General features: G+C 37.8%; 1 protein-coding gene across 3 annotated transcripts in view; it reads left to right on the top strand.

Moving 5' to 3' along the window:
* Positions 1-11382, top strand: part of LOC145979815 (clavesin-1-like) — a 76241-nt gene extending 64859 nt beyond the window's left edge. For all 3 annotated transcript variants that reach the window (XM_083112836.1, XM_083112837.1, XM_083112835.1), the window contains exons 6-8: positions 5647-5757; positions 7431-7581; positions 11154-11382. In XM_083112836.1, coding sequence (XP_082968962.1) covers positions 5647-5757; positions 7431-7581; positions 11154-11197 — 306 coding nt within the window. In that variant the 3' untranslated portion in view covers positions 11198-11382. The remainder of the gene's footprint in view (positions 1-5646; positions 5758-7430; positions 7582-11153) is intronic.
* Positions 11383-12235: the final 853 nt, after the last annotated feature.

The raw sequence follows: 12235 nt of genomic DNA, 5'->3' as shown, positions 1-12235 counted from the left end.
AAAAAATTACCTTCCGCGCTATTTACAAACACTGTTTGTTATGGGGAACTAAATATTTTCACGAAAATATTTGAAATGTGCGGAAAATCGAGGGTGTAGAATGATACCCCGGAGCCACGAGCTCTTTTCTACCATACTTTTACAATACAAGATAGGCAAAGCTAATCAAGAAAACACAATTGTGACACAAATGACAAAGATGTGTAGATCGCTTCGGCTTATTCACAGCTCTATTGATTTTCCAGCATTTGTATTCGAATTCTTGAACGTACAGTAGGAAGCCTTAGATCTAGAGTGACTATAATATTTTGGCCCGAAAACGGGACATCCCAAGTATGTCCTTAAAAATCTGTTAGGTCTAATTATAACATAAGTTATTATTATTATTGATTACAGTATGGATCACATTAATGATACAGCATAAATAGGGTGACCATACGTCCGGTTTTGATCGGGACAGTCCCGTTTTAGAGGCGTGTCCCGGTCGTCCCGTCCATATATATTTAAAAAGCCACTATTTGTCCCGTTTTATAAAGGTCTAGGAGTTATTTTGGTAACTATCCGATATCGCCCGAACAGATTTCTTCAAATTTACAGGAGAAAATACTTACTGAAATCAGTTTCTGTAGCATTGTCGAAGTTCTTGGAGGTATTTTCTTTCGCGGAAACTGAAAATTTCACCATAGAATGCTGCAGAAGAAGAAATAATCACTTGTTACGTAAGGAACTTGCATCTTCTGTAACATTAGGCCGTTGTTTCCATTATGGACGTGCAGATGGCGCGAGCGTCGAAAGTCACGCGGTCTCGCCAGTGTTTCCAAACGTACCTTTTTTTAAGAGAATTTTTTAATTTATTTTTTTAACTATGCTTACCTAACCTAACCCAACGTAACCTAACCTTGCCGGAAATGGTCCGTGGGGCTATCGTGAATGGTTTTTGAGGCTATCCATCAATGGTTTGTGATGACATAATGAACACGAAAGTAGGTATTTTTCGGTTAAGAAGGTTGAAACACTGCATACCCACTCCAAATAGACAAAACACAAGCACAACGCGCAATGATCCATGACGAGTGCACGCCATATTGTCTGTTACCCAAGCAGAACAAGGAAGACAAATAATAACTCGTAATATGAAAAGGTGACACTATTTTATGGAAAAAGGCATAACCTCACCTTAAAGAATCTTCCGCAATGCAGAATAGGTAAGTATCAATGCTAAAATTAACGAAATAAACGAGTGAGAGGTGTTCGGGCCTTATCGGATAATTACCGTTATCTTGAGAACCAAGTCTAAATTTGAGACATTTCATCCTAAAATAGATGTTTTGTGTGTATTCCGTTATTTGTAGAGCAGTGAATAACCATGCAACAACAATTTAAATTTCTTGTCTTGTCACAAACTCAAAAGAAAAATCTAGAGTTGTGTGTCTGATATGTGGCATAAGGTTTTCAAGGAGATTTAGCGTTTGATGAAGAATAAAGCTTCTCTCTGAAATTACTCAACTTAATCATAAATGTTGATCAGAAAGGACGCGAAACGCTATGTCAATTATACCGAGATTATAATAATTAATACATTTTGACAACGGGAGATAATATTTCATTTATTCTTTATGATGTATCATTTATGTGATAAATCTTTTAATAAATAATAACAGTACTTTAATAATAACAATACGTTAATAATAACAATTTTATGTTTCTTCAGGAAGGTGGTGCTGGGGCGGGGAGAGTAAACTTCCTTGGGATGTCCCGTTTTTGGGTATAGGCCTATCGAGAAATGTTCACACCCAAAGTACCCTTGAGGGGCATTGGTGCATGTACATTATAAAATACATCATGTTGACATCGCACATAATATATATCTATAGGCCTACATCAATTGGGCAGTATGTTTTTATAATAGTATAACGTAATATAATATAAAAACTCAATATGCATGATGGTGTTATAATAATATAATAGTAAAATCATACAGTGACAAATTATATCTTTAAATGGACTAATGTTGTAAATGTACAATATTATATATATACAATCTAAATTTATTTTATAAAGTTATTTAAGTCCTGAAATTCTTTAACTGAATATAATGTATATTCCAAGAACAATTTTTTCACCTTACTTTTTATGGCCGTAGTTCTTTCAAATTTTCTTGAAAACTATTTGGTAACATATTGTATAACTGGATGCCTGTGTAAAAAGGTCATGCTTGGTATGCAGTTAGCCGCAGTTTGGGAATGTGGAAGTTATTTCTGTCTGATATTGTAATTGTGAGTGTCTATGTTCTTTTGATAGTTCGATTTTGTTTCGTGGGTCGAAATATTGTGGTCACCCTAAGCATAAACATAAATGAAATTACTCGGTATGACTTACAAAGTGTTTCTGTTCTCTTCAAATTTAACTTTTGATGTTAGTTCTACGCTGAAGTTCTTTTGAGTTTGCGTCAAAACGCAGGATTTTGAATTACAGTAAAACCTCGTTAATCCGGATCCCGATAAGCCGGACTTCGCTTAATCCGGACAGGCAAAAGCAGAAAAAAAGCACCCGTCGGCACATCATCATAATATGAATATCGCGTATGTACGTACGTACTGCATTGTATGTACAGTATTGGTTTACATTTTACTGTACTGTATAGTATATTTAGGCCTATGCCCTTTACATACACCATAATAAACGTGTTTTGTTGCTATAAATGTAGTTTTAATGCACTTTCTACTGTTCTTTTAGGTTATTTCAGTTAATCCGGACGTTCGTTAAACCGGTCAACTTATCCCCAATTAGTCCGGATTAACGAGGTTTTACTGTATTTTTATATGTCCGTATACACAACACGCAACACAAGCTTATTTTACACAGAACATCCTAGACTACAAATTCAAAAAAAAGATCTCTCTTATACAGACTTGCCACACAAAACAATGGTCTCTCCTCAAGTATCGATATATTTTCCTCCGAGCCTGCTCTTCGGTCTTCTATTAGAAGAAACGTTTGAAAATAATATCAAGTAGTGCCATCTATTACTTATTTCTTGTTAATTTGCAGGGGCATGCATATTTCGTTTTTGACGAAAAAACTAAATTTGAAAAAACACATTGTAGTGTTAATTTTTCATGTTTTTGAAAGGTGTGAGATTCATTTTGTGACCATGTTTTGTCACGAAATAATGCGAAATGAACTGCAAAAAGCGAAATTAACTCTTAAACACGAAATTTAGGGTTTATTCACCGACGCGACACCTTCTGAGGTCTGAATTATCCTGAGAGTTATGCAATTCCCGGAAAATTGATTAATTCTGCTGTTAATATTGGAGAAGCAAAAATGGACTCCTTTACACAGAAATAAACTTAATACTCTGATAACTACATAAATGGGCTATTAGAAGTGAAATGTTAATTCTGTGGAATAAGTGTAGTTTTTAAATCAAATTTAGGATTATATTCACAATTTTAAAACAAAAATGTATTTTTATATACCACTTTTCATCCAATTTTTCACCGCTATAACACCGATATTTTATTTTATTTACCGCTTTTGAACCCGAAATTGACTCCGTTTTTGTACCGAAATTTTGCTTTTTTATTTACCAAAAATATGTGCCTCTATTAATTTGCTATTCATTTTTGTGTTATTTTGTTAATTTTAATTATTATTATTATTATTTGTTATTAGTACTACTATTATTATTTTGCTTTTTCATTGTTGACAATTTCAGTGTAGTGTAGTTGAGTTGAGTTGGTGTTTTAAGTCCACTTTTTGCACAGTAAGCCTAATCGGGACTGGATCTACAGTTTAAAGTGGGATTCGAACCACTTGTGCCTCCACTTGCGCCTCTGAAACGGGACTGTCCCGGTCATAACGGCAGGTATGGTCACTTTCTTGCATGGCGTTGTGCGTGTTGATGAGTGAACGTCAATAGCATATCTTCAACATAAACTTCCCCTATTGCTGAAGAGTTATGCAACACACATAAATCAACGTAGGAAAGCTACTATTTTAAGATTTAGGTGTTTCGTTTTTATTGTTGGTGACTGTACGAGTTTCTTGAACTTAATAGTGGAATCACCGCGAGAAGTCAACATATGCAAGTTTAAAGACCAAGCATCACCACATAGTCGCATTGTAAGAATTTGTAACGTACGCTATACACTATATTTACAGTCGAGTCTCCTTTATCATATGCCACTAAAAATTGTGTAGCATATACCAGGTGTGCCGGTTAATAATTCTTATTTAATCCGAAAGAAAACATGTGTATCTGGGGAGAAAGGTAACAAATGCTTTATTCAAAGTATGCGCCATCGCTTGCTATACATTGTGCCCATCTGTCCGTCAAATTGTGGATGCCCTTCCAGAAAAATCGTTCACATTTTGAGGTTATCCAGTCAGTAAGCCATTGTTCGACATCTTCGTAATTGTTGAAGTGTTGCTGGGAAAGTGAGTGAGTCATCGATGAAAATAAGTGGTAGTCCGAAGGGGCTACGTCTGGTGAGTATGGCGGGTGGGGTAAGAATTGCCAGCCAAGTGCAGAAATTGTGTCTCTGACTCCTTTCGCTGTGTGTGATGAGGCGTTGTCGTGCTGCAAAATCACTTTTCCGTGTCTTGTCGCCCAAGCTGGGCGCTTTTCGATCAATGCATGGTTCAAATTGACGAGTTGTTGACGGCATTCACTGTTTCACCTGGTTTGAGAAGCTCATTGTACACCACACCCTTCTGATCCCACCCAATGCACAGAATTGTCTTCCTTCCGAAGCGATTAGGTTTTGCGGTCGATGTTGAAGGTTCTCCTGGGTCAACCCATCAGTTTTTGCGTTTTGGGTTCTCGAAGTAGATTCATTTTTGTCCCCAGTCACTCTCCGATGCAAGAAAGACTTTCTTTCATGCCGAGAAAGCAACACTTCACACGCAGTTTTTCGCTTTTCCATTTGTCTGTCGTTCAGATGATGTGGGACCCATTTTCCTGCCTTCTGGATCTTTCCCATGGCATGAAGACGAGCAGATATGGTTTGGCGACCAACATTTAACTTCTCTGCCAGTTGTTGTTGCGTTTGCGTATCGTCTTCGTCCAACAGTGCTTGCAATTCAGCGTCTTGGATTTTTTTCGGCTGGCCCGGGCGATCTTTCTCTTTCAAGTCGAAATCACAACTTTTGAATCCTCGAAACCAACGCATACACGCGTCTTGCGTTAGGACATTGTCACCGTACGTTTCCACAAGGATACGATGGCTTTCACTCGTGTTTTTCTTTTGATTGAACAAGAAAAGCAGGACGTGCCGCACATGCTCCTTATTTGGTTTGAAGGTCAACATGTTTCCCACACAAACCCAATATCACGATCACTCGCACTCGGTTGCACATCCACGCCGTTTTGACAGGTACTGTCCTGGCAACACACTGACGTAACAGTTGAGACTGTGCACCAACCCTTGCTTTCAGCGCCATCAAGCGACGAAATTAAGAATTATTAACCGGCACGTATATATGTCAGTCCTGCTTCCCCAGAATATTTATTTGGAATTGGTGCTACTACTTTGTATAGTATTTTGTTAGTTCAAAAGTTCACCAATTTTGAGGTTTGGTACAAACTATCCGTTGGCCATAATCATGTCACTAATTTGTTTATTTGTTCTTATATTCCAGGACGCGATGCCACTCCGCTTAAAGAATGTACACATTGTGAAACAACCTTTCATATTTAAGATGGTGTATCAACTCTTCAAGCCTTTCATTAAGGCCAAGCTAAAGAGCAGGGTAAGTGCATACATAATCAGAATGTTCGGCATTGAAGAGTCACGTGTTCCCATTTTGGATGTTTACATGCAGAGAATGTAAAATATCGGATACTATTTACTAATTTTTTTATCGTATTTTCTCCTTAATCCTTTTATATTTATACGTACAGTTTGCAATTTTAGAGAAAAGTACACACGTTCTAGTCAAATGATTTTTTTCTCCATTATGACTTCTTGTTGGAACGCCAGAACAGCCACATACTCATTGCACTACATTGTGACATCTTGTTCACTTTGGTTGAAATGTGCCGCTGTAAAAATGAATATTGAAAAACATAAGTGATTTAGCTGAGTTATTTATTAGAAAGACATTTGTTAGTGGTTGGAAGTTGCGAGAAAATAATCTCTAGTTTATTGCAAGATTGCAAGGTAAAGGTAAATCCATAACCAATTGGAGCAGTTTACGTCATTATTACAACCCATCATGGAAGTACAGCGCCACATTTCAACCTGGTGGCGGAAAATTGAACTATTTTCTTTTATCACCATCCTCTTCCCCATGGTCTACATAGTGGATTCACCAAATTTCAGAGGTCTACGATGCCTCAAACAGGCTACAGAGGGCTCAGAGTTGGGTAACTTTAATTCTCGCCACCCGGTATATTTGTAATACTCTTTATTACAAATCAGTATTAGACCAAGACAATATAAACTGGATTCTCAACTATTTTTACTATTTTTAAAATTGTTAATGCAAATTTATTGTAATGCTTTGAAAGAGATGATCAGGTATACGCCTTGAGGAGCACTAACTTTATAAAAATGAAGTTATTCATAAGAGTAAAAATTTTAATAAAAAATAAATATATTCTTAAATGTGCTAAATGCGTGAGGTACAAAAGCTGATCATTATATAAATCATGCCAGATAAGTGTGTGTGTGTGTGTGTGTGAGAGAGAGAGAGAGAGAGAGAGAGAGAGAGAGAGAGAGAGAGAGAGAGAGAGAGAGAGAGAGATATATGATATGTATTTGCTGCTTTAAAACTAGTCATAAGTATGTGTATGTCTGTAATTCTTGATCTTATGTTGACAAAGTCTCATATAGTGCCTAGAGGGTGATTCAAAAGTCAACCCCTGTAAAAAGTAAAGCAGTTAAGCTAGTTACAATTGGTCATTATTGAAACCCGGGGTGGGAGATCTAAGGTAGGATTTTTTTCGGTTTTGTCCCCGCATTAATAGGCTCTGGGACCCACCCAGACTCAAATCAAACGGTACCCGGGGGGATGAGAGTAAAGGCGGCCGCAGCGTGGTGCTGATCCCATCACCTTCAAGATGCCCTACATCGAAAATATGTGGGACCCCACATACCGTAAATGTGCCTTCATGACACGGTACTATAAGCACAGGGAACTTTAACTTTATCTTTACCTGTATATATTATTTTATTTTATTTTTTACATACGCATATACGAACCCTCTACTTTGCCAATGGCTGAGGGTCCTAAAGGCTTAATTGTCTCCGCCCCCCACCCGCACTGCGGGGTTTGCGGCTTGTAGATCCGGCACTGCTTGTCGCTAACTCCTTGATCAAGTGTTACATCGTTGGTAGGCTCGCTGGCTGGTGATGTTCAGAAACAAAAATGACTCATAAGACAGTTTTACATCCGGATATAACATTTACTTCTTTTTCCAGTTGTTTTTCCACGGAAACGACATGAAGTCCCTGCATAAGTTCATTGAGCCTGGCTGCCTGCCCGAGAACTACGGAGGAACATTGCCCACAATGGCATACACTACACACGACTGGATGGACGAGTTTGTGAAGAATCTACATGTTTCTAAAGGTAAGGTTGTCTTCCTATAGGTGGTACCGCGCTGCTTTCATAATCTTTTAAACCAAGCCCCACAATCAGTGATGTGCGTCTACGCGTAAACAACGATAGTCTACATTCTACACGTAGACTATGATATACACGTAGATTACGTAATCTATGTAAACAACATGGCGAAAGGTGATAACTTAGCAAAGAGCGCCGTGGAATTAAAATAAAATTATACTGCGTATCAGTTGCCGATGTGTGTGGAGAACTTTTCATACTCATTCTTTCAAATTCGAACAATTTCTCACCTAGGAAGAAATCTAATATAGGAAATATTCTAGTGCTTTATGGGGAAAAGACCACTCCTGCCTCACGACTGCCATCTGTTGTTGTTTTATGTATACTATTTATCTTCTTCTATAGTTGATAAATAGAAGAGAAGATAAATTTTGTTGTAAATAGGAATCTTTTCATTTCGTTAGGAACCAATATAGTTGAAAATGTCACTTTCCTTTCATGAATCCCTTGAAAATTAATTTTAATGCACTTGAAATTGTCTACGTAGTCTATGTAAACTCCAACCCAATGTAATCTACGCGTAGATTCCGTGTAGATAACGCATGTAGACGTAAACTTATAGTCTACGGCACATCACTGCCCACAATCGAACAGTGACTTTATACAAATTAACACTAATTAAACCTTCAAATATTGAGCGGAATGTATAAGTATTACCAAACGAATTGCTCATCATCATGTTATGCTATGCAATGAGAATTTTAATAATTCAAAGAAGTTGCTGCCAATGTCTGCGCCAAAAGGGAAATAATTACTTCCCTAAAAACGTACGACGCAGGAGAAAAATTAATGAAATTAGTCATGGACAATTTGTCGATCAATACTTCTCCATCCGACTGTACGAGGAGTTAATGATAATCGTAGGCAAATTGTCCAACACAATGCTAATTTATTCTGATATTGAAGAACTGAAACAAAATTTCTACGAAGCAGAATGACAACATCTCTTCTAACATCAGTACAATTCTAAACATAATAACAAAAGCTTTAGAGAAAATTCATGAAAAAAGTAGGAATTTTGCACACCATTATCCTTGCATTTACTGTACAATATTACCAAAGTTTCCACTGATAAGCGCCGCCCTCCGTGGCGGAGTGGTTAGCACATCGCTCTACGACACCAGACGTACCGGGTTCGAATCCCGGCCCTTGCGTGGATGTTTGTGAGTGTCCATTCATAAATTTAATCATATCATCATTCATCCTCATCTTCGTAAATGAGCCACAATTGGCACAAAAAGCGAAGTAAAATAAAGCAAATCAATCAATCAATCCACTGATAAGCAAACCCTGCAAAAATATGGAAAATATAGATAGTAACAAGAAATTGAAGGACTTCCGTGACAGTATTTCAAAATATGGTAAACATAAAGGATATTAAATATGACTGTTATACAGGGTGTCTCAAAAGTAATAGTGCAAACTGACACAGGTGAAAGTACACGATAATAGAAGCAAGAAAAGTCTCAGTAAACATGGGTCTGCAAACGAGCCGTTTTCGAGATAATTGCGGATGTGTGGTTACGAGCCGCCACTGACTTCATTGTTTGTAAACGTCGTCCTAGTTGGTAAAATGCTTTCGAACACCCCTGGTTCAATTCGGAATTGGTCACAAGCATGTACTGATTGTATCCATCCTGTTTGATTACAACCCCACCTCTCGGAAATGTTCTGTTTTGTAAAGGAAGAGCAAAGATCGGAACGCGCGAGGAGTAGAGCACTCGGTGTTTACAAAATGCAATCAGTGACGGCTTCTAACCACACATTCGCACACATTATTAGCACTTTACCAAATAGGACGACGTTTACAAACAACGAAGTCAGTGGCGACTTGTAATCACACATTCGAGTTTATCTCGGAAACAGCTCGTTTGCAGACCTATGTTTACTGAGACTTTTTTGCTTCTATTATCGTGTACTTTCACCTGTGTCAGTTTGCGATATTACTTATGAGACACCCTGTATATGAAGTGACTCTGAATATATTTCTCTACATATTTCTAAACAATAATATATATTACGAAGGATGTTCAAGAAGAAATAGCCGACCCCTGTGGCGGAGTGGTTAGCACATCGCGCTACGACGGCAGGGGTCCAGGGTCTGGGCATGGATGTTTATGAGTGTCCATTCATCAATTTCATCATATCATCACTCATCCCTATCTTCGTAAATTAGCCAAAAGTAGCACAAAAGGCGAAGTAAAATAAAGCAAATCACAAAACCACAAATCAAGAAGAAATAATTTATAAAATTGTGTTTCTAGCAACTGTAACCATTTCTTGATGTTTACACTCTTAAAAAGTATACTGCAAACCAGTACTTTACTGTTTTATAAAGAGCTAAATGAATTACTAACGAGTCTGGATTTTTAAATCCTTTTTTTTTAATGTGGAAGTTCATTGAATCTTGTTCTGACAAAATGAATGTGAACCTTCATTTATAATTACACACTCTTTCTCGTAATAATCGAAGCATAGTTTTAAACCCGTATTGAAACATTTTACTCAATATGACAAGGGATATGCTTCTTGGAATTTCTGTTTCTTCCGGTTTGACAATGATTGCTAATTAAATTACTTTTTTATTCTCACAGGAAACAATTTTCTTAGTATCTAATTAAAATTCCTAAATTCGCCTGTTCAAAACTTCAGAAAACTTTTTCTCATCTTAAAAATATAGAGTACATTTGTAAATTAAACTTTTCATACAAATTTTGAAATGAACATGTCCGCTCCGCGAACAAGTAGACCGTGAGACGCACTGTCTGTGTTTGTGTGTGTGTGTGTGTGTGTGTGTACAAACACACAAATATATACATATGCACTACAGCCAGCCCCGTAGAGGAGTAGATAGCACATCACGCTACGACGCCAGGGGTCCCTCGTTCGAATCCAGGCCTGGACATGAATGGGTCTGAGTGTCCATTCATCAATTTCATCGTGTCATCACTCATCCCCACCTTCGTAAATTAGCCAAAAGTGGTACAAAAAGCGAAGTAAAATGAAGCAAATCAATCAATCAATAAACATATACTACACACACACACACACACACACACACACACACACATATACGTTTGGTTTGGTTTGAGTTGCTGTTTTAAGTCCACTTTATACACAGTAAGGCTAATCGGAACTGGACCTACAGTTTAAAGTGGGATCCGAACTACTTGTTCCTCCACCGGGCACATATACGTATATATATATACTGGTCGACAATTGCTAAGGAACAAACACATATTGACCCATATCTTTTTCATACACAACTCCGTGTCAGTTTGTTGCCAGAAGTAGACCAGTAGAGGGAAATCTCCTCTAACGGCTGACGGTTCGACGTGCTGACCCCACGTCACCCCAATATCGGTTGAAGAACTCCACCCACACCTCTAGGTAGGATTGTGGGAGGGAGACTGGCAGTCGGGAGATAGGCCAAGGCCCTTATTGGCTGTAGAGCCACGGTTTATTATTATTTGACGTGTGTAACACATAATAATATAATTGTATTTGTATTTTCACAGAGTGGGACACATACGGATACAGGGATGCTTCCAGAGGAATGTGAATCGTCTGCATGCTTGAGGTGTTGATTGTAGAGTTCTTCCCTTTCAAAAGACAAGTCCGGAACTAATTAATCTTTGAGCTGAAACTGATTTTTGTACATTGAGTGAACTACGTAGATTCCAAGTTGCCCTTGTTTATAACTTGGTGTTTAAAAACATGTATAATAAAGTTGTTTATATATATCTACTTTTGTGTTGTAATTGTGAACCTTGCAAGCTTAAGATTTTGATTCTAGGGCGAGCGAGTTAAGTGCTCTACTTCTGACCGAAGTTCTAGGGATCGATTTGATATTTGTGCGTCGTTTCTCTGCCGATTTTACCTAATAGCGATGATTCAAGGGATCAATTCATCGCTTAGGCATGTGCGTTCCTTGTGAGCATGAACGTCTATAACCAGATATGTTATACTACTTTTTGTCTTAGTAATATCGTAGTTGTAAAGAGAGAAAAGAACTTGGATTAGGATCTGGCAACACTCGAGAGTGCCAATGGAGGACGCATCAGAAACGGTTGCGTGAAATTTTTAGTGTCGCGGACTTTCATGATAAATAGTTATTTCTAATGTGGAATCTTCGGCGTAAGTTGGCTGTTGTTGTTATATGTGTTTAGTACATTAATACATCATTGTTCTATAAAACTAACTGTTGTTTCTTGTGACTTGACTAGTATTTTGCCTGTCCACGTGTGAGTTGTACTTTTAACCATTTACCTCCAAATCGCTGTTCCGAGGTAAAACTAATCCTGTAAGGTTTGATTGAATATTACATGTTCTTTGTGCCTGTATCCGGTTATACGTCCTCAGAATTTTCCCAGGGGGGGATGCAAGGTAATTATTTCCAATAGGCGGGAAAAAACTAGGCATATTTTCTATCAAAGCGTAACGAAGCGTAAGCCTGTACATTTTCTAGAAGTTTCTAAGCTTCAACCTGACCAAGGGTCATTATTTCTACCAGAAATGCAGAGTCAAGTGTTAACAGACTTCCTGGAGTATTGGTGCAGCAAACAGCTCACAGGAAAACAGGCAGTAATTCTGCTAAGAG

Source organism: Lepisma saccharinum, chromosome 26 (assembly GCF_977018435.1).
Source record: "Lepisma saccharinum chromosome 26, izLepSacc3.1, whole genome shotgun sequence".
In the NCBI taxonomy this organism is placed as follows: domain Eukaryota; kingdom Metazoa; phylum Arthropoda; class Insecta; order Zygentoma; family Lepismatidae; genus Lepisma; species Lepisma saccharinum.
This window is presented reverse-complemented; position numbering and strand designations above follow the sequence as displayed.